The sequence below is a fragment of the Lemur catta genome, chromosome 11 (genome assembly GCF_020740605.2).
Source record: "Lemur catta isolate mLemCat1 chromosome 11, mLemCat1.pri, whole genome shotgun sequence".
NCBI classification, from domain to species: Eukaryota; Metazoa; Chordata; class Mammalia; order Primates; family Lemuridae; genus Lemur; species Lemur catta.
In genome coordinates, this window is record NC_059138.1 from 15,647,729 (window position 1) to 15,674,682 (window position 26,954).

The following is a 26,954-nucleotide window of genomic DNA, read 5'->3' on the forward strand; positions in this document are numbered from 1 at the left end:
CATCTGGGAAGAAGGGGAAAGTCACACCTCCTCTTGAGATTTTAAAAAACAATTGTGATAAAAGGTATGCCTTAATTTGTTAAAAGGTATGAAAGGGGTAATGTGAATACCAAAAAAGAAGCCTAGGGCTTAAGATAATAATAAAAAAATATGTTATTAGGAGATGATACTTGTGTTGGGGTTAGAATTTTCAAGGTTACCTCTTTATATGGAATCTGGTTACTTTCTATTAGATATAATGCAACAAATTAAATGGCCTTATTCCAAGGTATACTGGGGTAAGCTAAAATCTACTCTTAGGTACCCTTAGATTTGATTAACAGGGTAGAGAAGCCGCTGTCTAGCCATTTAAGTGATTTTTGTAAAATTCGTCATAAATATTAGTCTAATTTCTATTCAGAGGTGATTTTAAGACATTACAAGAAAATTACCAGTTTAGAAAGTACCAATAAAATATTGTAGACTTATTAAACATTAGCCTTTTATTATATCCTAATTTAATTATGGTTTTCATTTTTGCTGTAAGAGACAGAGACTTCACTTATGTCTCCTGTGGGGCTAAGGCTCCTGGGCTTTATTAATAAACTCTGACTCCTTGTAATGATGCTTACTAGCTCATAGTTCTCTCCAGCCTTCAGTGTAAGGCCTTTTGTTGTCTGGATCTTCTTAAGAAGACATAGCAGGTGGATAGCTCCCATTTTACTCACTTTTTGGTATTGAGAGATACACCTGTTAAATAAGGCTTTTTTCTTTATAGCTGTTCCTTTCCTTTCTCATTCATAACCAGTGCAGAACAACTGTCAGGTAGTTTGCCCAGACTTGCCAGATCCCTGAATAGAATCCCAAAACCGTCTCCCTGCCTGCTTCTCCTCCCTGCCTCCATTTCCAGGCACACCATGAATGAAGAAAATGCTGCTTGGGCAATTAGATTTCATCTTCTAAATTTTTATATATGGCTAAAGATACTCTTTTAACTCAATTTATAATTCTTCGACCTTGTAGACCTCACCTTTTGTTTACTTAATATTTTATTTAATACTGTTTTTTTAATCTTAAAATCATAGTCATAATTAATTTTTCACTAAAGTACAGAAGAAATGACAGAACACATAAAAGAAAGCACCACATCACATAGCAAGCAAAATGAATCCAAAATGATGGCAAAGAATGAGAAATTCTTTAAAAGCTTCAAATTTGTTTTTGATACATTTCTGCATGATCCATCATGCGCAAGGGAAAATTTGTACATGTTTAAGTCCTTAATCTTCATAAAGTGACTAGTCTTTTCCTTAACCCAGGAATTTTTAACTTGGAGTTCAGAACTCTGAAACTACATGCAAAATTGTAGGTTTGTCTGCATGTCCTTTTCTTGTCTGTTACATATGTCCATTTTTAATAGATTGTGAAAGATTTGATGACACCCCTTCCCCTTCAAGAAAAAGAGTTAAGGCCGGGCGCGGTGGCTCACGCCTGTAATCCTAGCACTCTGGGAGGCCGAGGCGGGTGGATCGCCCGAGGTCAGGAGTTCAAGACCAGCCTGAGCGAGACCCTGTCTCTACTAAAAATAGAAAGAAATTATCTGGACAACTAAAAATACATATAGAAAAAAATTAGCTGGGCATGGTGGCACATGCCTGTAGTCCCAGCTACTTGGGAGGCTGAGGCAGAAGGATCGCTTAAGCCCAGGAGTTTGAGGTTGCTGTGAGCTAGGCTGACGCCACGGCACTCACTCTAGCCTGGGCAACAAAGTGAGACTCTGTCTCAAAAAAAAAAAAAAAAAGAAAAAGAAAAAGAGTTAAAAACTGCTGCCTTGCAGTGTTTTTAGTACCACTGTATGAAATAGAGTCTGAATAGACTGAATAGAGCACTGAATGATTTTAGTTGTGTGGTGAATGTCAAGTGCCTCTTTATTTTCTCAAAGATTTCATTAGAAAATATTTTCTGATTAACAATGCTTTCTTTTTCATTCTACTGCTGCATTTTGTTTTTCCAGCTTTTGTATAGTCTCCCCTTCTTTCAACAAAGCATTAATGAGATATTTGAGTACCTATTCTGTGTAGTGACTTGAGCTAGATCTTAAGGGATACAAGGTTGAATAAAATACAGACCCTATCACCAACAATAACAGCCTAATGACAGTTTTATTTCACATTATTTCTATCAGGTCAGCTCTTGATACACTTTAATCACAAGAACTACCATAGCAGTCCAGGCTCATATCAGTAACCGCTCTGACAGTGGCAACAAAGAGTATTGAGTACTTATTTGTATTTGGAGGGAAGTGAAAACCCTTCATAGGAAAGACATACATTCATTATTCTAATTTATGTGTGTGTATGCTCATGTCTCTTACCCTTTATTTATGTCCCTGAGAATTAAGTAGAGCCTTCTATATCTGTGTTCTTTTAAAGAAAACAGTTTTAAAGCATGTTGTCTGTGCACATTTCTACTGACATGGCTCCTCCTATTTGTATGGTATTCCAAGCACCTTGACAATTGCCAGAGCTCTCTTCTGCTGTGACACGGGTCCTTAGGGAGGTACTCCCACAGAGACATTGCCTGAGAAAGCCGAGAGAAGGGAACAAATTGCAGGTGTATTGAAATCTTACAAAATGAAGACCACCAAGTTATTTGTGTGTGTGTGTGTGTGTATAAACTGGGGGACATTTTATGCTGTGTTGAATTGTATATGTAAGGTTTTGGATTTGTTGGGTCATTTGATCACAAAGTCTTACCAAATCTGCTTAATTGGCTTTGAGAGTTGGCTATCATACAATTGAAAATACAGTAACTTTTTCTTTTTAATTATCTTACAAAGAAGTGATAACTCCAAACAATGATATATGTCTGTATTCTACAAAATTGGCCAAATTTTCTGGTGTTAAGCTAGTCCTTCTACCCTTAGTGCTATGTCTCTATCTGAATGAGTACCTAATGTGTGCCTGCTTGTGCTAGATAAATAGCAGTAATACATGCAAGTATTCACACATGAAATGTTTAGTGAACAAATCAGACACTATGTTGATATAAAAGTAAAGGTAGGAATTAGAGAAAGAAGTTATTGTGAGCTGGTACAGGGAGAAGCTTCATAAAAAGAGTGTGGGACTTTTTGACTTTGAAAGATGGCTTAAATTTAGATGAAGGCAGGAGAAAGCACAGTAAAGGATGCAGATTGAACCTAGGATGAGAGGGAGAAATTAACATGGTCTATAGGGGTTGGAAGGGAAGGACAGTAAGGAGGTAGACTCGACTGAGGTATGCAGGTAAGCTGGGATAGATGTGCTTAAAGCCTTGAAAACTAGGAAGAAGAGTTTAGTCTTGATGTGGATATGGTCAAGTGGTAGAGAACTATAGATTTTTTGGCAAAGCTGTGACTTGATTGTAGCATTTTAAAAAGAGTAATTTGGTAATAGATTTGATTGTGCTATTGGGACCAGTTAGACAACAATTCCAGTATGCCATTGCTGTCCAGTACAAATAAGAGCAGTGTAGTTGGACTGGAGAAGAAATTATGAATTAGAAATTAGAAGCATGAGATCTGAGAAAAGGTCTTTAGGTTTGAGTAGGTCTCTGGTGATCTTTAAAAATGCAACTTTCAGGCCGGGCGCGGTGGCTCACGCCTGTAATCCTAGCACTCTGGGAGGCCGAGGCGGGTGGATTGCTCGAGGTCAGGAGTTCAAGACCAGCCTCAGCAAAGAGCGAGACCCCGTCTCTACTAAAAATAGAAAGAAATTATCTGGCCAACTAAAATATATATATAGAAAAAAAAAAATTAGCCGGGCATGGTGGCGCATGCCTGTAGTCCCAGCTACTGGGGAGGCTGAGGCAGTAGGATCGCTTAAGCCCAGGAGTTTGAGGTTTCTGTGAGCTAGGCTGACGCCACGGCACTCACTCTAGCCTGGGCAACACAGCGAGACTCTGTCTCAAAAAAAAAAAAAAAAAAATGCAACTTTCATAGAAAGGTGCAGAATGGAAACCAGATTTTTAGAATTAATAAGGAAGTATCAGGGATGTGGATGCAGCAATTATTGACTACTTAGTTAAGACATTTGACAACAAAGGTGAAAAGAAAAACAAGATGCCGACTAGATGGGTGCTAGGTCTTAGAAGGCACTGCTTTGCTATAAAGAGACCTAAGTGTTTAAAGGCAGACCATACAGAGCCAATTAAGAGGAAGGGATCAAGTGTTTTAAAGAAGATAGGCTAATTCAGGAGGATGGCAGATGTCTTCAGGTGGTGGAAGGAAATAGTCTCCTGAGATGAGGTTGTGGTTTAGCTTTAAGAGAGGTGGACCACCAGGAACTGCACCGTGGCTTGTGCCTGTAATCCCAGCCACTCAGGAGGCTGACGCAGGAGGATCAGTATCAGCCTGGGCAACATAGCAAGACCTCGTCTCTAAAAAATAAAATAAAAAACCCAGCCGTATGTTATTTTAAAAAGGAGAGAGATAGGTGGGCCATATCTTCCTCGGTGATTTGTGAGAGCAAGGAGAAGATCAGGGAAAGAGAAGGCAAGATTAGAGAAAATGAGAATAGATGAAGGGACTCGTATCAGTAATTATTAGAATGCATTATTGTTTGAAAATGGGGATGAGAGAATGGAGTTGGTAGCCTGTTAAAAAGGGAGATTAAAAATAGAATCTGTAAGAAAAAGCCCAGATGTGCATTGGAAATAAATGAAAGAATTGCTGTGTAAAGATAAGAGTCAGCTTAAAGATTTTTAGAGTTCAAATATGTATGGCTTTGTGTGGTCCTCTGGTTTAGCACAAAGCATTAGTGGAAGAAAGTAAATATTGACAGTTTGGTTGAAAGGTGAAGAAGACAAGGACATAGAGATATTCAAAAAGGCCACATTGAAATACCTAATCTTGTGGCCAAAAAGAGTCCACTAAGGCAGTTTCCTGTGAACCAATGGTCTGAATGATGTGGAAGGGAGTTGAATGATTTTAGATTTTCATGAGGACAAAGAACAGGTTAGTGTTGTTAAGGAATTGACAACTAAGGAGACTGGTCAGTGTGATGACCACTGAATGCTAAATGATGAATGAGAACCAGAGAAAATTTGGTAGGTAGAAATGTCTAACCTTAGAGCTGCAGGTTGGAAAGAAGGCCAGCTTTTATAACCTCCTATGGTCTCTGCTCTACCCCATTTCCTTCCAGTCTTATAAGGGTAGGAAGTCAAAGTATATGAGAGAGAATTGTAGAAAGCATTGTATATCTGAGGAATCCTGGGTCAGATTTTCTGTAGGTTGAAAATGATCCAAGGGAAAACTTCCTTCCTCAAAGCACGATAGGAGGACATGGAAGCAGAGTGTTAGGGAAGGCCTGGGAAAAGCCAAGGATGAGATGAGACAGGTGTAAGTAAGCCCCAGTGAGTGTGAGGGATTAGCTGGTAGAAATGTTACTTGTGAAAGATTTAGAGAGAGAGATTAGGTACTAGATATGATGAGTCTGGTAGTTGAGGAGCCCATGCTACAGATGAGCTGGCTGCTCACAAGCAAACTGAAAAGCTTTTTTTAAGCATAGGCTTCCATCTACAAAGGGAATGTATCTCTTCCTACATAGTTGGATTAGGCCATTCTGCTTTATTTCTATAGCAAATAAGAATTAAAAGTTATATATTAGTGAAGAGTAGGGAGAAATTAAAAATTTTATCATAACAGGTTATAAAAATATTTTGATAATTTTTCCCCAAAAAGAATATACTGTGTGAATAAATAAAATCTACAAATTATTGGGCTAATCTACTCTTGGTTCTTGTATTTTGTATATTTAGGAGTGACCTTTAGGAAAATCTGCTGAAGATGTAGTAGAGCAGGATGAAGATATTATATACAGTCGTCCCTCAGCATCTGGGAGGGATTGGTTCCAGGAGCCCCACTGATACCCAAATCCTCGAGCACTCAAGTCCCCTATATAAAATGGTGTAATGTTTGCATGTGATCTGCGCACATTCTCCGGTATACTTTAAGTCATCTCTAGATTACTTATAATACCTTATACAATGTAAATGCTATGTACATGGTTGTTACACTATATTGTTTAGAGACTGATGACAAGAAAAAAGTCTGTACCTGTTTGATACAGACACAATGGTTTTTTTTTTTTAATATTTTCCATCCAAGGTTGGTTTAATCCACAAATGTGGAACCCACAGATACCTAGGGCCGACTATATATTTCTTCTCCTTATTCAATTAATAGCAAATATTCTTAGTTCGGAGGCAACCTTAGTTTCATAACACTAAGATATTTTTAAACTCACCGGACTTATTTCCATATATGTCAGCTGAGATATGAACTGTGACATTTAAAAATGATAATGCTTCAGATTACAAATCATTGCTCAAGTGTACTGGGTTTGTGAAACCATGCTGGTGAATTGAGAAACCATTGCTCCTTAGACCTCCTTACTGCTCTGTGATTTGCTTCCATGAGTCGTAATCTAGCCACCTTATATTACTGGTCATATCAACCTGCAGCTTCCTTAATCAGGAGCTATTCAAAGAATCAATCTTGATAGTTCAAGAGTTAATTCATTAAGGAGAATCTGTTCTGTTTCATGGCCTTTTAGAGAGTCTGCCCTGGGTTTGAGTTATAAAAAAATCTACTTTTTACACCTGCTAGGTACCTAGAACTGAAGGCAAGCCTAAGTAACCTAAGCCACTTGAGAATTGGACTGAAGTACCCAGACGCTCCACGAAACAGCTGGAAATTGTTGACCTTAAGAGCCAATTCATTTTCTCCAGGTTCCTCTTGATCACACTTCTTAAGGCAACTATTGACTTCACTGTTGTACTATACTTCACCTTTATTCTAAAGGTTCCTGGAAGCTCCAAGCTGACCCTGGAACATACCGTGCTTAGAACAATTTTGTTGTTCTGGCTCCTATTTGGTGCTCAGACCCACTATTGTGCTGTTAGAAAGCAACATCCCAAAAAGCTTTTTCCCTCTATATAATATATACAGCCTTTAAAGTAGTCAGTACCTTTCTTTGTTTTTTATAGAGGCAAAATTCACATAACATACAATTAACTATTTTAAGGTGTACAAGTCAGTGCCCCATTACCATTCTTACTATCTCCATGAAAAATAGCAAAATAAATAACGCACTCCAGCCGTGAGACTACTGGCCTGTTCCTTGCTGAGGCTGTGTGGTAATAGCTGTTTCTAGACCCAGTAAGCCAAAAGTCGAATGTTAAACTTTGAAATATTCCATATTTCTGCATAGCAGTACTACTTAAACTTGGGGATCAAACAACTTTTATACCCCTTTCTAAAAAAATAAAAAAGAATGCATGGAGCTCTAAGCAAGAGACCCTTAGGAGATTGGCTTTCTTGAGTAGGTAAAAATGTTTGAAGCAACTCTGAATAGCTTTGAAATGGTAATGATAGTCTTACTGTCTTTGCGACGCTTAATTAGCATTATGTAAGAAAGAGTTTGCTTAGCAAAGGTAAACTATAAGCCTAGCTTTCTTTGTATGCATATGCAGTTGAGTATGAGTACATGTGCTAATTTTTATATAAAGTAATTTTCAGTTAAATCCTCCACTTAGTGAATGTAGCAGAAGAAAACATCTCAGACCATTCCTCTGTGACTTTTCATGTATTTATTTCTGCTGTGTTCTGATTACAGGATAAATGTTCTATTTTTATTGTCTTTCTCCCAATTTTTTTTTAAAGGAACCAAAGACCCTATTTAAATGCAGTGAGGTTACAATACTGGTGCCCACCCCACCCTGGTCATGTTTTTTCTGAACAAATATTTTCATAGCTTTTTCTCATCAAATTCCACTCCCACTACTAAGCGTATCCATCCTATGTCACACTTTTTGGGAAAACCTAAGAAAAGGATAATTAAGAAAAAAAGATTTGTATTGGAATCATGAAACTTTAGAGCTGTGAATGGATATAACATAGTCTTCAATAATCCTTCTTTTAAAGACCAAATAAATAATAATAATAAAGAAGGCTCAGAAGGATTGTGGTTTGTCTATAGTCATATTTTAACAACAATTTAAAGTTCCTTTAACCCTCATCATCTGAATTTGCTTTCATACATATAATTCAATGAAGAAAAAAAGTTCAAGATTCTGAATTTATCTCTTCCCTAAACATTGTGTCTTGTAGTTTAATATAGTCATTCTCTCAAGTCAAAATCTTTCAACTGTGAATATCAGTGCAAATAATTGAAGGCTTTCAAAATGACTATTTACTGGCAGCTTGATCACATATCATGTAGGTCGTCACATCAGCTTGTGTTAAATGTGGCCTGGTGATCTTGGAGTAATTTTAGGAGGGGAAAAAAAATTGTAACCTTGCAGGTGCTCTTAAGTAAACTTACAGTAATTACATAATTACCAATGTCAGAACTAAAATAAAGAGTAAAACAGAGGTAGAATTTAATTTACCCAGGATTTTCCTGCAGTACCAAAGAGCATTTAAGGACAAACATGCATAAGTGACATCTCTAATATTACAAAATGAGAAAAACCTTATAGTGATGGCACCAAGATGTAAGGACACACACACACACACACACACACACACACACACACACACTCTAAAGGTATGATCTCTCATTCATCTTTGAAGAAGACCTGCCCTGTGCTGTACCATGTAGCATATCTGCCCCCCTTTTTTTTTTTTTCTAATCAAGGAGGTGGTTGTTTTCAGCATAATGAATCAGGGAAAGATCCACAAGGATTTAAAGGTGATAATACCGTTACTATCTCCAAGAAGAAATGCAAGAAAGCTGACTACAATCAACTTTTGTAGCCTAGCACTATTTCTTAATATGGCGAGATCTTGTCCCAGAGACTATACCAGCATTTATGCTCTATTATCATTCTTGCATACTGAAATTATGTGTCTACAGAGCAGAAGGTAGTGATCTAGAACTTCAGTGGCATGGTTTTAAACATTGTCATGTTCTATGTTAGTATATGCAAGAAGTCTGACACTCTGAAGCTGTTTATTTTTTGTTGTATTACACCTGTAAGTTGAGTACCCAGCTAAAGGTAAAGGAAGCCGTGGATTATGACCTCATCAACCAAGTAGGAAGGTTTGTTTCTCATTGGCCTTAAGTTGAGTGTTCAGTTACAAACATTGTTTCACTTAGGTTTTCTCTGTTAAAAAATATTAGTTTTTTGGCCGGGCGCGGTGGCTCGTGCCTGTAATCCTAGCACTCTGGGAGGCTGAGGCGGGTGGATCGCTCAAGGTTAGGAGTTCGAGACCAGCCTGAGCAAGAGCGAGACCCCATCTCTACTAAAAATAGAAAGAAATTATCTGGCCAACTAAAAATATATAGAGAAAAAGTTAGCTGGGCATGGTGGCGCATGCCTGTAGTCCCAGCTACTCGGGAGGCTGAGGCAGTAGAATCGCTTAAGCCCAGGAGTTTGAGGTTGCTGTGAGCTAGGCTGACGCCACGGCACTCTATCCTGGGCAACAGAGTGAGACTCTGTCTCAAAAAAAAAAAAAAAAAATTAGTTTTTATCAAAATTGATGATAATGGATTGCTGATACATGTACGGTACTCCCCAGTCCCCATTTAGAGTAAGATTTGCTACCAGATATGTTTCTTTTTACTTCTAAACTGTTAACGTTCACTAATTAATCTAACTGTAGTCTTCCCCTGTTCCCAGACAAACGTAACATATCTTGACTTAGTCTAGCAGTGTTCATGGGTATAAACTCCTAAGACCTCACCTGTATTTTAAATGGTAGGTGATTATTTAAATTGGAATGAAGTATATCGTTAAACAAATATTTTGTATAATCTCCAAACAAATACACAAAGCGCTGCAACCTTTGTTTTATAACAAGCTTTCAGGTTTTAATTCTTGACCACCGTGGGTCTTATTCTAATAGCTTGTGCTCACGTCTCTATACAGTTTCTTTGCACAAAGAAGAAATCATTTTCTTCCCTGTGTAACTTAAATTAGCAGGGAGGTCATGCCCAGCTCTTAATGTACACTACCTGCATGATTTCCCTGCTGGGACTTTGACAAGGCTGAATTTTCCCTTTTCAGGGTACAGAGCACTCTCCATATCAAGCTGCTGAGTGTTTTCTCAGACTCTTACTCAGTTAGCAGAGTCACCAGACCCATCTCCCCAGTAACCGTTCTACTAGCCTTTCAGCTTATTTCCAAACTGGCCTTTAAGTAAGCATATTTTTCCCCCCTCCTTCTTCTCTTGTTTAAATCAAAATAACACATTTAAACAGAAATCATAGTCTGGATTTTGGAGTAGATTGAGGAACAACCACTGTACTGTTAAATTTTGAATTGATATTTTGAATTGGTAAAGATTTTTGACATTGTAAGACTTTGGTATTATTCAATTTCCCTAACTTTTAAGGTAATTCTAGCTCTTAAAAAAAACCACTTAACAGGTCTAAACAATATGACTAAAATTCAAGGTTTTGCAATGTGATTTTTAATAAAATTATTTTCACTAAATGTTAATTCTAATTCGGTACAAAGCTCCAGCATATCTGAAATAAGAATATTGTAGCTTCTGATTAATATTTGAAAATGTATCAACTCTTTCTACCTTTCTTCTCTTGAAGAAAGAATTCAGTATTGACTGAGAATTGATTCTGTCAAGACCATCTCTGGCAGTCTGTTTCTAATTCAACTATAATAAATTATAGCTAAGGATGAACACTTAAGTAATTATATATTTTAAATGATTTTTAAATGAAGTCCTTTTAGTGGACTGGTGGTGAGTCTGTAAGTGTTTGAATCATTAGGATGTTTGGGAATGCTATCCTCCACAGAAGTATCTTTTTTAAGTCTGGGAAGGATGTATAATTAGGACTAATTCCTTTTAAATTGACACATCATTTGAAAATTAGAAGCCAAAAAGTTTTTATTTCCCCTCATATGTGGATAGATAATAAGGAGGAATAAAAATCAAAATAGTCTTTTTTAAAAAAATAGACTTTATTTTTTAGATCTGTTTTAGGTTCGTAACAAAATTGAGTGGAAGGTACAGAGATTTCTCATATCCGCTGTACTCACACATGTGTAGCCTTCCCCATCATCAACATCTCCTACCAGAGTGGTACGTTTGTTACAATTGAGGAAACTACACTGACATATCACTATCACTCAGAGTTTATAGTTTACATTAGAGTTCACTCTTGGTGGTGTACATTCTGTGAGTTAGAACAAATTTACAATGACATGTATCCACTATTACAGTATTATGCAGAGTAGTTCTACTGTAAAACTAATCTGTATTACCTAAAAGCTACCCTAAAAATCTGGTGTGTTCCTCTCATTCATCCCTCCCTTCTTCTCCTGGCAACAACTGATCTTTTTACTGCCACCATAGATTTGCCTTTTCTAGAATGTCATGTAGTTGGAATCATATAGTATATAGCCTTTTCAAATTGGCTTCTTTCACTTAGTAACATACATTTAGGTTTCCTCCAGTCTTATTTATTTTAATCACAATTCACCTAGCTAAAATAGTTAAATTTCAAAATGTACATGCTTATTTCAGAAAACGTTTATTTTAAAAAATAATCCCAAAACAAACCTTAACAAATATCTCTTGGTTTGGGTACTAGCGTAAAAAGAAAGAACTCTTAAAGATTATATTTGGTCTGTAGTGTTGGAAATGTTTATCACCATGATTATACCCATGTCTATTTCATTTAATTTTAGTATAAAATAACAAGAAAATTATATCATTTTCTGAAATAATTTTTTTTCTGAAGTTAAATAAAGTAAATCACCCTTTTAGTACCTAAAAAATAACTTTTTAAAATGAAGCTTATAACTGGGTTATGAAAGATTTGTCAATTAAAGTTATGTTTCAGAAAAGTGGGTAACTTTAGTCTTCTTATTTGGGATTTTTGTTACTTTGAATTTAACACTTAAGATAATTCTGTGCTGATAGGAGCCATCTTTTAGAAAAAGATGAGACTGACTGATCTTCACTATTGAAATAAAAGTGGGCTGTATAATCAAGTGCAGTAAAGAACTTGGTTTAATGTTTTAGAGAACCTGTGGATAATTTGGGAATCTTGTAATTTGGAATATTGTGAAAATCAGGAGTCTTAGGAATTTCAATAGACATATAACCATAAGGGGACTTGCAGTATAGGCAACAAAATACTTTGGTCTGAATGTGAGCCTAAAAAAGAACTTATACCCTAATAAAAGTATTTTATTGGGACTTAAACAATCAAAAGCTATCACTTTATTTGGAATGGCCAACCTCCAAGGATCCACTAAAGAAATACAAAAACAAGCAGAACTTCACTTGAGTAGCCTAAAAAAAAAAAGGCAGAATATCATGGCTTTTAGGAAGTTGCTAGAAAATGTTACAACATCAAGCTCCAGAGAAAATTAGATAGAGTAGATATTCAATAAATGTTAAGTGAAAATTGATGGTTGAGAGAGTGATGTTCCTTCTGGAGGCTTGCAAAGCATGGATCTGCTTTGTGTTACATCTGGACTTTGGAAGCATTAAATCAGATTCATTTGCATATAGATTATATCGTACCTCTTGGTTTGGTTACAGTGTTCATCGTTAGGAACCCCCCCCACATGATTATTTCTTTTTTTTTTTTTCTGTCTTCTTTTAACCTTAGAGCTCAGGAATCCTCAGCTCTTGGCTTTTTCTTATTTTCCCAACACACCCCCCCTTTTAAAAATGTCACGTTATAACACTTTTCTTACCATCGGATTCCTCATTTGTGATACAAATCTCTATAAAATATTGGTAAATCTTCCATGAAGCACACACAAATTAGAAAGTCTATAACCTGCTTTTTAAGAACTCCATGTGTACTACTGAGCTGTTTTAGGAGCTTAATAGTTTGCTAGGTAGAGAGTTCTTTAGGGCAACTTGTAATAGTTAGAATTTTTCTTTCCCATTTGTATTTCTTGAGTACATTTTGTCAAATACATGAAGGCAGTTACCACTTGTCTAGTAACTTTTAGATGTAGATCAAACATCCTCAGTTCTTTCAACCATTCCACACTTAACATGATTTTCATTTTTCTCTATAGTCTAGTTCTCCTCTACACACATTTTGACTTGACATTGCCTTTCTTAAAATATGAAGTTCTCAGTTAAATAATTTACATGTGATCAGATAATAGATCTACTTTTTAATTAAAACTGTTGTTATTACTAATACTTGTATTTTCCTTTATGTTTACAGATCCCTTTATGTCTATTAAGTAAAGCCATTAGACTTTTTCCATACACATTACTGACTAGTTAGATCTCTTCCATTCTGCACTGTCTTAATGTATTAAAAATAAATCCAAATGTATATCTGTTAAATTTTATGAGTTTTGATTTGGTGTGGTTAGAGTGTATTCTGTTTGTATATCCCCATCTTACAAGTTTGTGTTATGAAAGAACTGTGATTATAAATTGACAGATAAATGTTATTAATGACATTATTGATATCATTTATGTGAAAAATGTAAGAATATTAATTGAAGAGTAGTTATAGTTTGTTGCTGAGTTTTTCTATAGAATTGGCTTTTCATTTGCATATTTAAATGAACATTTTGGGTTTTGTTAAGTATAATAAAAAGCATGGAGTAAAATCTAAGCCAAAGAGTATCACAGACACTTTTAGGCTGACTCAGTGTCTTAAGTTTTATGTAAATTCATATAAGCACTGCTGTTATTTGTGCTGTATTTTACCATCTTATCCTAAAAGGGAACCTCAGAGAATTTACCAGAAGCTGCTGAATTCAAGGTATATTATACTTCTGAGGCCAGGCATGGTGGCTCATACCTGTAATCCTAGCACTTTGGGAAGCTGAGGTGGGAAGATTGCATGAGACCAGGAGTTCAAGACCAACCTGGGCAATAGTGAGACCCTGTTTCTACAAAAAATAAAAAATTAGCTGAGCATGGTCATGTGTGCCTGTGGTCCCAGCTACTCAGGAGGCTCAGGCAGGAGGATCACTTGAGCTCAGGAGTTTGAGGTTGCAGTGAGCTATGATCACACCATTGTACTCTAGCCCACATAGCCAAAAGAAAGAAAAAAAAGAAACATATACTCTGACATCCTAGGAAGTCAGTTCAAAGAATAAATTACTTTAATACAATTGGTTCTTTATGAAAATCTATTTTCGCTCTCATTGATAACTGTAGTCCATTCTTTTGTGGGATTAATGTGTTGGTAGGATGTGGAGCTAGCTGCAAAATCTGTGTTTTGGGGCAGGCAGAAGAGGAAAGGAAGTGGACCATGGGATATAAAAGGAAAACATTTCCAGTGGAAAACAACCGTCAGTAGAAGCTGCCTCTATGACTACTTGTTCAATTTCAAAATTAAAGTTTAACTTCCTGGATATTTCAGTTGGAAGGTTGCTGAGGGTTTAGCCAAAATGCTACATACTATTTCCCATGAAAAATGCCCCCAAACACAACCAGATAGCACAGTGGTTGATAAACCTATCATATTCATTTCTAAAGAAAACATCAAGCCCCTAATCTGTTTTAGAATTTCACCAAGAACTTATTCTAAGCATGTAGCTTCTAGAGTCTGCCATTTCTTCCATTTCTGGCACTTCTCTTAACAGTGGTTTTGTGATCTGACCTGTGAGAATTAATACCCTGGCATACAATTCATTTTGTACCTAGAGATTTAAACTCATTTAAAATGAGTAGAAGGTCTTTTAGTGTCTTTGCGTCTCTCCTTATTTAGTTTTCTTCTCCATATTGCTTAAGCTGTTCTTTTGGTTTGAAGATCATGCTCTTGCCTAAAGATGGAAGGAAGCAAAATTAACATGGAACTATATTGCTCTGCCTTTTCTCATGGCTTAATATTATGACATCAAGCTGAGAAATGTCCTTTCCTAATTTTCTCCTTATTCTAAACATGGCCTTTTCTTGCCTTCAGCATTTTTTACGTTCCTTAGATCATTATGGATTCTGACTTTAATCAACAAGGATTATGATACTTTAATATAGAAGTAGGTTATATACCTCTACCCATCTTTTCTAAGCTTTCTTTTCTAATCTAATCTCATCAGATTCTCCCGTGCAACAACAGGCTTCTTTAGATTTCCCCTTATATTCTTTTCCTTGTTAGAATTATTTATTATTACATAGTCAGAATGTCATGTTTTAGTATCTTCTTTGGCCTATGAATCACTGCTCCCTGTAACCATACAACCACCCGACCCATCCTTTTTCTGACCTTTATTGGAAAGTTGTTTTCTTAAAAAACCTTGAAGCAAATGTTCAGGGCTGTTCATTTAGGAAACAAAGTTCAGATTCAAGCCTGCGCCCTATACAGAGATGATTAAATCAAGCCCCTTTTCCTGGAGGAGCTCAGTCTAGTCAAAAAACAAACATGTAAACAGCTGATTGCAATACGCTGTGTAATTGCAAAAATAGCCAGAATGCCTTCCATCCAAGAACTGACATCTAGCAATTTTCATTACTTGCTTCTGTAAATCCTAAAATGATGTCACATACTCCTAAGATTTCTATTATTTTTACAATAGCCAACCAGTTCTTTGTTGGTCAGAATTAAGTCCAGAAGAAAAGTTTCCCTCCTTGTTTCTATTTGGAAAAGAAAAATGGTCAGCAAAGGGATATTTTATCAGGTTTATTTTCTTCTAGCAGATTTAGACCTCAAAGATGTTAGAGTGGTTGACACCCTCCATGTCTCTGCAATTTTATAATTTCTTTTGGGGAAATAATGTGGTGAATATTCTGGTGATCTGTATATTTTCTCCTTATTAGAAGCTCCCTTGACCATCTTTGGATCTTCTCACACGCCTTTGTTCATGGTCCAGTGGTCAGTTTTGTGTTCACTTAAATGCTTCCCTCCAAGCTTCTCATTTCAGATTTTACAGATTTCTTAGAGGGGTTTTTGTACATTGCCTTTATTTAGTTCTGTTGCTTACATATTCTGGTTCAAGTCCCATCTGATTCAGTCTGTGATGATTCTAAGAATGTGAGTGCCTTTTGTATTAATTTTTAAGTTTATTTTTCATTTTTTTATATAGCTTTACACGTAGACATCTTTCCCTAAGTATTTGTCTATTTTGTTCTTAGATTCTGCTTCTTTAGATTCTTCATAAAACAGTCATCTAGCTGTCTTCCTCTTCTCATGAACTGATCTGATTCCCCTCTAAAAGAGATTTATAGATCCTTACAGGAACATTCTAGAAGAAAATAATGCACGTTGTACAAAAACACATCTACTTGTATTTTGACATGTTCCTACTAGATTTTATGATTTGCTGCCTGTGCTTCCGTTTGTTCTGCCTGGAATGCCCTTTCCCTCTTCCATACTAGCTTCTCTTCCTCTGATGCTTCCTTTGTCATCATTTATCCTACTTGCAGAATGGCAGAATTATTCATTTCTTTATGCCCCACAGGACTTTGTTCATACTAGAATAGCATTTATTATCACATGTTATAGTTAGTTAAACATGTCTGCCCTCACCTTCAATTAGCTTATGAGTCTTGCCAGGGCAAGGACTGGTTAGTAGTGTGCTTCGTGGCAAGACAAATACTTTGGAGTCAGACTGATTTTGATTACTGACTTCAACACTTTTGAACTCTATAACCTTAGGCAAAGTCTTTAAACTACCAGAGCCTACTCAGCCTCCTTGTTTGTAAAATGAAGCTGCTGCTTAACCTTATCAGATTGTTGGTTCTAAAGTAATTGTGTACATGAAGTGCATAGTGAGTGAATGAATAGTGTCTGGAGTAGAAAAATGGATAGAATATAGCTTATAGACCTGTTTGCCATACTGTACACATACTATTAGAATATTTGTTTTTTAAGAAGTATTCCTTATTTAAACAGTTTTGATGCATTGAACTTTTTAAAAGTATATTTGCTTGTGTTTTAGCATCTGAGACCCTATTAAAAACACACCATCTTAGGGTGTATTTCCCTCAGTTTACATGCAGAGAAGCCTTTTGAACCCCAAAACTTACTCCTCCTGCTTTCCGAAAGGTTTGCATCTTTTTAGAAAGAACCATTTGTTCATAGCATTATACAGACGTGAATTAATCAGATTTTGTTAGGGAAAGTCGCCTTTCAGCTCTTTAAAGTCGGACCTTCGAGTTTGTAGATACCTTGAAGCATGTAAAATTTCTAAGACACTGAGCTACACGCTGAGGAATGTACAGGACACCCCACGCAGGCCTGTCCGTGGGCGCTGAGGGATGAGTACACGCGAGGGCGGTGGGCAGTAACTGCAGTGGAGGCACAGCACAGCGTGCTGCCGAGTGAGTGTGCTGCAGGCCATAAGTGCTGTCGTCTAGAATGAACTGGGTGGAAGATTGTGTGAAAAGCAACTGAAGACAATGAGAAAGCATTCTAGACAAGGAGAACGGGAGGAAATAAAGTCCAGAAAGGACAAATCACATTTAGCTGATCTGGATTTTTCTGACATAAATGTCATTTCTTCTTCCTTCTTCTAGTCTGAACAAATTTTGACTGTTTTTTGCTATTACTTTGTTCACGTTCTCTGTTTTTTCTCAGAACTCTTTTTTTCATTTGAGTTCTTGAAATTTTTCACTTAATCTAAATTCTACTTTCACATCTGTTAAACTCAAGATTTTGTGTATGCCCCAGCATTCTGCTCTGCAGTGCCAGTCTGTCTTGCTTTATAATAAAGATAACCCTAGAAATTTGAGTGTAAACTCTGTTTAAGTAGTAACATTGCCATAAACTGATTTTATGATATCTATCTATAATAATTCATTTGCAAATAAGTCATTTTCTGTGAATATTTTAGTTAATAAATTAGAATGATATTTGTGTCTTCCCTGAAGTACAGCACACCTATATGATGAAGCCTTTCTTTTAAGTTCCAGTATGACAAATTTTGCTCTTTAAAGGTTTAGCATAATTCATTTGTATTTGAGTCACTTAGAGATTCGTTATTGAGGTTGAGGAAGTTCAGGCTTTCTTGAAGTCAAAAACTGATGGAGATGCACTCATCCCCACACTGGTAGGAAATAATGTATAACAGGGGGCAGTGGGGGAGTGAAGAGCTACAGTGGCTCAGACAGGCCATTCCCTATGTCCTTCTAAAAATGCATGAAGGTTTGAAAGTCTAACTGCTAAGGAGTAACTATAATAGGAATTAGGTTTCTTTTCTTCTTCTTTCTTTCTTTCTTTCTTTTTTTTTTTTTTTTTTTCTTTTGAGACAGAGTCCCCCTCTGTTGCCTGAGCTACAGTGCGGTGGCATCAGCCTAGTTCGCAGCAACCTCAGACTCCTGGGCTCAAGCGATCCTCCTGCCTCAGCCTCCCGAGTAGCTGGTACTACACACCACCATGCCTGGCTGATTTTTTCTATTTTTAGCAGAGACGAGGTCTCACTCTTGCTCAGGCTGGTCTCGAACTCCTGAGCTCAAGCAGTCCTCCCGCCTCAGCCTCCCAGAGTGCTAGGACTATAGGCATGAGCCACCTCATCTGACCTAGGAACTAGGTTTCTGATGTGCAACCACTTGCACCAAGAAAGATTTGTTTAAGTAACCTAACCCCTGAAGCCTCTGATTTTAAACTCTGAAGGACAACAGTAAAGACAGGAAAGATAAAAGCTTTTTAGGAAAACAAGTTGAGGTTGTAGATTGAGGGTTTTGGGAGTGACCATTAGATAATGGCTTAAAAACTGAAGTGCAGAATAAACTATTTTAGGGATATTTTGTGACTGGGTCTCCCAATGACTGTTTCCCAGGTGGGATGTGTCTGATCGCCATCAGAGAGCAATTTAACTTGAAACGAGGTTTCTGGCCCCAGGTACTGCTGCCTAAAATGGAAACCTGAGAATCAGGGTCAATGTGGCACCCAGCTGCCCCTACCCAAACATGAAAACTAGAGAAATTGATAGATTGTGAAGTTAGTTGCATCAGGCTAATTTAATTTAATTCATAAGGCCTGTGTGTTTATTGCTTAATAGAAAAGACCTTGAGGGGGAGGGGGTACCAAAAAGAAGATAGAAACAAGAATTCCACAAAGGCGCAGCATCCCTATCTGGTGGTACAAAAGCTATTAGTGGGGACAAATACCTGGAATAGTCTTATTTTAGGGCTTGTCTTAAGTGTATTTTATCTCACCATGTTGTCATTGTACAGAGGTCGTCTGTGTCTTTACCATTTTAGCAGCAGATCTGATTTTTCAAATGAAATCTTATGTGGTACCCTAATAGGTGAAATAGATGAAATCACGATGGGAGGATGCATTGACCAATTGCCCTGCCCCTCAACTGCATTCTTTCAGGTGAAGATTTTATGCAAACCAGAAAAAATTCATTGGCTTGTCACCAGTGACAATTTATTATAAGGAACATGTTTTGCTGTTTATAGTTGTACATTTCATAATAATTAACATATTATAGTTATTTTGAGCCACAGAAAGGAAAGAAACCCAGTGTGGATGCTGTAATGCTACTTGTGTGTGCTTGCCTAAGCCATTTGTCTTTTCCTGTTTTATGATGTTCTGTGAAAGGTCTGATGTCAGAACACAGCTTCATTTTATCTTGTAATACAGTCATTGCTTATAATGCCTTTTTTAATACTTCCTGGTAAATCCAGTGTTACGTAGAAATACCAAAGATAGTTTCAACCTGTTGTAAGATTTTCAGATTCAGGGGTAATGGGTGAGGGAACTATGTAGTAACTAAAACCTCAGCTCTATGAATGCTACTGTTGTTCACCCACCAGCATGTTGCCACATGTGTACCTAGCTGGCCTCTCTCTTTACTGAACTTTATAGCATTTTTTTGATCATATACAGTCCTGGACATTTCTTCTGTTGCTTTTTCAGATTGTAGTGGTTGAACTTGTCACATATTTTCATTGTCCTAACCATCTAGACTTCAAGCTCCGTGAGAGTAGAGGTCATGGCTTAAGTGTGTTTATGTTCCTTGCTCACTGTAGGTACTCGTTAAGGAGTTGCTTTGACTTTTAGCTTGGCAGCCTTAATTCATGCATTTTCTACTAATGTTTTATTGCTGTCATTGCTAAAAACTAGATTTGTCAACTTGCTTAGTGTGTGGTGATTGATTTGTTATGGATTGTGTGCTAGGCTACGAGCAAACTGGCAGAATTTTAACCATAATTTCTTTAATAAAAAAAGGTTTTCTGAGTCAGGTAAACTAAAAATATACTGATACTTCTTACATAGTAGAATATGAGAGTGTGGTTTATGGCATCTTGAAAGTACTTTAAATTGTATGTCTTTGAGTCCTACACTGCAAAATAAAACTCCTACAACCAACCTGACCCCTTCCTGCCTCAAGTTGTTTAGAATTGAAAATAGTGTTTTGTTATACATATTATATATTATAAAGTAGAACTAGTTTTTTTAACATCAGAAAACGTTCAAGTATATTAGCAATTCTTTAAAAATAAACACTCCTTCCCCAGTGTATTATACTATTACTAATCAAACACTTTAAAAATAAAATTAGTATAATTTTTAATATAAAATATGTTCAGTAACTTGATTTTCATTGTACTTTGGTCGTTCCATATCTTTCTTGTGGAAAGTTTAAAGTACCTTCTCATATCTTACTTGTCTTTGCAATGTTTCAGTGATGAGAAGGCTTATTAAGTAGACTGACCCCATGGTACCTCTGTGAGCATGACGGTTGCTACCCTGAGCTCCTAAGAGGAGAACTGTTTTGCACAGGACCAGTTCCTGGCAAGTAAGAAATCCTTTGCCTTGGCTTTTTGGAAGGTTTACTATCTATTCAATATTGACCATTAAAGGAGCATTTGTTGTTAGGCATTTAACAAGTAATGAATGTGCTCCAAATAGCGTTTCTTTTTCTTATTTTATTTTTATGAGAGAATAAGGCAGTGTCATTCCTACTTACGAAGTAGGGGTCCTGGGATACTAAGGGACTAAGTGTAATACATGCCTAAGTTTGTATTGCTAGCCAGTTGTGGAGCTGTCTTATGCAACCCATCTGCAGTGTTTAGCCCAATGTCTTCTCCTTTAGAACTACTGACTTGTACATACTGAATTGTACTCCAATGTGAAGGAAGTCCTATAGAAGTAAAAGGAAATGAGCTTGCATCAGGTTGAGTCAGTGGTCAACGTCCTGGTACTGTTTGAAAGAGAAATGTGTATTCAAGTGGGATTATTTAGAGCTCTAGAAATAAAGGGATCAACTTTGTATCAGTGGTTCTCAACTGGGAGCAGTTTTGCTTCCTCAAGAGACATTTACAATGTCTAAAGGCAGTTTTGCCCGTCACAACTAAGGGGGATTGGTGCTACTGGTATCTGGTGAATAGAGGCCAGCGATGCTGCTAAACATCCCATAATGCATAGGATAGCATTCCACAACAAAGAACTATGTAGTCCAAACTGTCAATCATGCTGAGGTTGATAAACCCTGCAGTGCGTATTTCAAGGAGTGGAATTGCCAGAAGTCCTCAAAGCCAGGACAAATTTGGGTCAGAGGTAGAGGAGTGGGGAGGTAAAGGAGGTGACTTCAGATGCAGCTGGACTGAGACGAGCTATTTTTATGGGGCTACTATTTAGCTGATTTCTTTTGTCTCACCTTTTCTTTGTGCCAGTACTTGACATAGCAATAGTGGAAAAAATGGTGAAATAAACTTTTCTTCTTCTCAGCTACATGAAATATGGTTCCGTTCCAAGAGCTAAAGATGTTGCTCTGCTTCCCTATAACACTTGTAGCTTCACTATAAAGCACACACTTCTGCTGTCGGGCTCCCAAAATGTCCAGGCTTATGACTATTTGTGGAGGATTGGGGGTGTCAAATTCTTGAGTTATAAACTAGCTAATTTGTTTCCCAAGATATAATCATAGTACACCTAGGAGGATCTCAATTTCTCACTGTTTCTATATCATGTGCCATACATAAATTTCTTTGACTCTTGCTTGATTTTATTATAGTTAGAGGAACAAATGCCATTTTTTTAAAAAATAGACTTTATTTTTTAAGAGTAGTTTTAGGTTCACAGCAAAATTGAATGGGAAGTACACAGTTTTCATATACGCTCCCGCCTTACACACCTTATTGTCTTTTGACTTTATTGTAACACTAATTTTCAAATAAACTTTATATAAATGCAAAATTAAGTATTCCTCAATTTCATGTCTCACTCAATATAAAGCAAAAGTAAGGAACACATTGGTCTGAGTGAGTTATGGGGTATGTTCTTGTTCCTTATTCAGTAGATGAGAGAGGCTCATCTTCTGCATAAACTTTCTGAGTGACTGTGGCTACCTAGTTTAAGAGCATTTATCTTCCTTAAGGTTTTTCCATTTAGTTATGCATCATCTCTTTATGTCAGGGAGATTTTACTTCCCTCCTAGGAAGTTTTCCTTGTTTAGAGTTCAGTTTTTGGCTAATTGAAAACTATTTTAAGTTATTCAGCTTGACAATTTGACGGTTTGAAAGGCTAGAATGTACCGTAGCCACCAGACCTGCCTGTAGTTGAGAGTGTTCTGGGACTCTAATTTGTGATCTTGTGTGTGCCTCATGCAGTTAGGGAGCCAGGGGGATACTCTGATGATTGTATTCTTGATTAGAATTTTTTTCCCAGCTGCAAAGTCCAGCTTGTTCTTTTAGCCACAGTATGCCTCTGCTAATCATAGCCAATAGATGTTCTTTAATGCTTCTGTGTTTCTGTTTTGCCTCCTAATCATGGGTCTTATAGGCCCCTGGGTCTTCTCTTAAATATTTGACCCATTAAAAAAATCAATTAATAGTCTGTACAAAGTAGATCAGGAGAGAGAGCGCTTGTTATTCTTTTTTTAATTTTTTTTTTTTTTAATCTCAGTCTGGGTTCAGGTTCTCAACAAGTTCTATAAACTTGAGCAAAGTATTCGTGAGTCTGTTCCTTTATCTATTAAATGCAGATTATTCCTACTCCTCTGGCTACATCACAGGAGGGTTGTGAGGATCACTTGAACTAATAATTGACTATGAGAGTGCCTTGTCAACTCTACAACACAATGTAAATGTAGAGTAGTATACAAATATAAGAAGGGGGAGGTTTAGTAAATTGCATCAATTGTGAAATTAAAGTAGGTTTGAAAAATTTATTTTCCCTTCTGTTGTCTTGTTTGTAGTATACCATGCTTTTTCTTCATCTTAGTAAGCTCAGAGGTGACCTTTGTTGGATTTGGTTGTAGTTTTTGTTTTTTTATAAGTAAGGTCAATGGAGTTAAGTGTTTCACTTGCTGAAACATGCTATTAATATAACTTGGCGTAGATCAGTGACTGGTGCAAAATAAAATTATAAGAAGGAAATTCTGAATTCACCCAATAGCATAGACTATGTCTGATAGAACATCCTCCTCCTCCTCCTCAGTGCTGTTTGCTAATCAGTTCTGTAGAACCAGAAATATTTTTCTATGCTTTTTTCCAAAAACTCCAGTTGGTAATTTGACCTTCATTCCTATGTTCAATAAAACAATTTTCTAAGTAGTTGTTAGACTTTACCCTCTCCCTACAACCAGTTAGTTATACTTTGGATTCTGGATGGTAGTAGATCAAATTAGCTTAGTCACAATTTATAAAAAGCCTTTTTACATTGACAGTGTCTTGTCATTTTTGACACTATTCATTAATAGACCCAGAAAACTGCAGGACTCAGGTTCCAAAGGATTGGTAGAACTGTTGGAGTAAAGTAGGCAGACTGTGTTGGAAATTCTTCCATCTAAGGGGTGTCTTAGCCCCTGCCTCTTTGGCCTTTGTGACTAACAGAAAAAAATTCTTTTCAAATTCAAAAGCCTGTTCATTAGTGCCTTTCTCCTCTGAAGTGCATTACCAGTTTTATAATCAGGAAGAACTTAATTATTTTTCTTTTTCTATTGGCTTATGTTTATTCCTCATAAAATGACTTTTCTTCCATTTAATGGGCTCAGAAATAAGCTCCTATATTGAACTTTGCAGACTTGCTTTTTTTATAGCATAAAACAGCTCAGCTGGCTAAATGCCTCACTAACTGAAACTTCATAATGTAGCTGGAACTAAATTACGCTCTGGAGCATTGAGTCTTTAAACTGGATTATTGATTTACAAGCACATAATGGTGAAGAGGCTATAGAGAGACAAGAAGCTCCCTCCCTGATCCTTGAGCAAGTTTTCCCTCACTTATTTCAGGGGCTCTGAGCTCACAAGCAAAATCCTAACCAAATTTAGCTTGCTTGGAAAACCCATTTCAAATGCTCAATAAAGAAAGAATAATTCTTCTCCCGCTTAACCACTAAAGAACAACATATGTTTCTAACGTCAGCTTTTTATTTTTTTTTTATCTTTCATTTTTTTGTTGGTAAATCTCCCAGACAACAGCAGTTCTGTAGAGAGTTTAAATATGAAGGAATGGCAGGACGGGCTAAGGGCACTTCTACCCAACATTAACATCAACTTTGGTGGACTGCCCAATTCTTCTTCCCCCTCCAACGCCAACCACAGTGCACCAACGTCCAACACTGCCACCACCGACAGCCTGAGTTGGGACAGCCCTGGCAGCTGGACAGACCCAGCCATCATCACAGGTAACTTTCTCACTCCCTTCAGCTCCACTGACTACCATCAGTTTAGTTTTTAGCACAGATTAAATAACAACAGAGGTCTCTTCAACATAGGTTTCTTTTCACAAAGCCACTCGCGTGGGGTGGCTCATTTCGCTCTCAGGGGTCACGCAGTCTTGGTTAACCTGTCGGCCTAGTTGCATAATATGGCATTTGTTGCCTAGGTTGCTGCTTTTGGTCTAGGTAGGTGTTAATAATGTCTGGCAATGTGTGTATTTTGTAGGCCTCAAAGTGCAAAAGGATCTGACTTATCCTTCTTAAAAGGAACATACTCCACTTTCTTTTATAAAGCTCTCTATTATAAGGCTGTCTTGTTTATGTATCCCTGTTAGAGAAGGAAGGAGAAGCACAATTGGGAAATACCATTATACAATTCTCAGGAATCGATTTTTGCAGCTCTGCCTCTGTGACAGTGGGGGACTAAGTGTGTAGTTGAAGAGGAGGCATGGGTTTGTGTGACAATAAGTTTTGGTTATTGTGGGGCGGAGGATAAAAGGAATGTAAGATTTGAAAGGTCTTATTTGGAAGGAGTTTAAAATTGTGATTTCTTCTATGTTTCTTTTTGGATAAACTAATTGCTTTTGTTTTTTAAATTTGTTTGGCAACCTTCTTATTCTTTCTGCACAAACTCACCATTTTCCCTCCTGTTTTCTCTTCTCTCCTTAGGTATTCCAGCATCTTCAGGAAACAGTTTAGACTCTCTTCAAGATGACAATCCTCCACACTGGCTAAAATCCCTTCAGGCCCTCACAGAGATGGATGGCCCCAGTGCTGCTCCGTCCCAAACCCACCACAGCGCCCCCTTCAGCACACAGATCCCTCTGCACAGAGCCAGTTGGAATCCCTACCCCCCTCCTTCAAATCCTTCCAGCTTCCACTCCCCACCCCCAGGCTTTCAGACAGCCTTCAGACCCCCCAGCAAAACCCCCACAGATTTACTACAGAGTTCAACACTGGACCGCCATTAGGCAAAGAGGAGAAACCATTAGAAAATGCAGGATTTGTCCCACCCTGTTTTCTCCCTCTCGGCCCACCACCCACAGCTCCCTTCTCATCTCTTACGTTCTGAAGAATCCAGTTCCTGATCAATTTTTTTTCTCCCTACCCCCAGATGCAATGCGATCACAGGGTCATTACCATCTTTTTTTTTAATTGTACAAGTTTCTTTTGATCCAGCATTTGAGTGACACTGTTGAATGTTTCTAAAAATGCCTTTTTAAGGAGAGGAAAAAAAAAGAAATCAAAGGGCAGTCTCGATACTTAGAAAATTACTGTTTGTCTGTTGCGCATAATAATGACATAATCTGCTTAGCAGAAAATGACGATTAATCTCTAGGAAAGGTCAAATAAATGCATTATCAACTGCAGAAGTTTGAAAACCAGGATCGTTTGAATGAGATTGCCAAATGCATGGGGAAAGCAGTGGTCCTGGCGTCCATCTCTTATTCAGCTTATCACTATTGCAGGAAAAATGCTTTTAATTTAATTTTTAATTCTTTTGGAGAGTTGATGGTGAGGACTTGATTGTGTCATTAAGCAAAAGAATTTATTGGAAGTTGATGGAAAGACAAATTGATCTGTAGTAGTAACTGGCCTATTGCTAAAGAGTTTATAAGGAGGGGAGAGTGATTTTTTTTTTAAAGGAGAAAAAATTTTTGGCTTTAGATTTAAAGTAAATTCAAATGTTTTAAAGAAAAAAAAGCATTCACAGATTTAATACCTATACCTAATAATATAAGAGCTGAAATATAAGTGATTTCTTCAGTCTTTCTCCTTTGTCGGAATCTTGTTTTCTTTTACCTTACATTCACCTGACTAGGGCACTCCGAGAGAGCACTGCTCTGGGGCCATTTGATCACCATCAGGAGCAAATCTCTGACCTCCTTGCCTGCAGCTTTTACTTAACCCTGTAGTTTCTGGACGTTTGTGCAGTATTGAAAAGACAGGAGAAAAGAAAACAGAAACCTGGTTATAACCTGATGCTAAAACTAAAAACAAGGAAATGTACCTCTTTCTTCAGAATTAAAACTAAAATCTTAAATAAAACAGAAAACTTGATGATGACACTTGTTTTTGTTTTTCCATTTTGTTGCATGTGAGTTTGGAACATTTTGTGACCGATAGCCTTCAATGTTTCCACTTGATTTTACATCTTCAACAATAGGGAGGATGGTTTTGATTTTAGAAGAAGCAATTAGAGGGGAAAACCACATTTTATTGTCAGTCACTGCCATCTTTGAAGATCAGCCCATCTTGACCTCAAGAATTCCTCTTCCGATGGCTCTCAGTAGAAGATGCCTCTTTTTGCTATTGTTTTATACAGGCCAAACCTTCCCCACTGAGAAGCCTCATGTGCCAGGAATGGAGGGGTTGTTGACATGCTGAGATGTTGCTTCTCTTGGGGACACCTGGCAGGAGCAGCA

At 37.2% G+C, this 26,954-nt stretch overlaps 1 protein-coding gene across 4 annotated transcripts in view; it reads left to right on the forward strand.

The window, feature by feature from the left end:
• Positions 1–26,597, forward strand: part of CNOT4 (CCR4-NOT transcription complex subunit 4) — a 122,581-nt gene extending 95,984 nt beyond the window's left edge. For 2 of the 4 annotated variants that reach the window (XM_045565339.1, XM_045565340.1), the window contains exons 11-12: positions 24,283–24,495; positions 25,198–26,597. In XM_045565339.1, the coding sequence (XP_045421295.1) occupies positions 24,283–24,495; positions 25,198–25,499 (515 nt within the window). In that variant the 3' untranslated portion in view covers positions 25,500–26,597. The remainder of the gene's footprint in view (positions 1–24,282; positions 24,496–25,197) is intronic. The other 2 variants (XM_045565341.1, XM_045565342.1) reach the window with 1 other exon arrangement.
• The last annotated feature ends 357 nt before the right edge of the window (positions 26,598–26,954 follow it).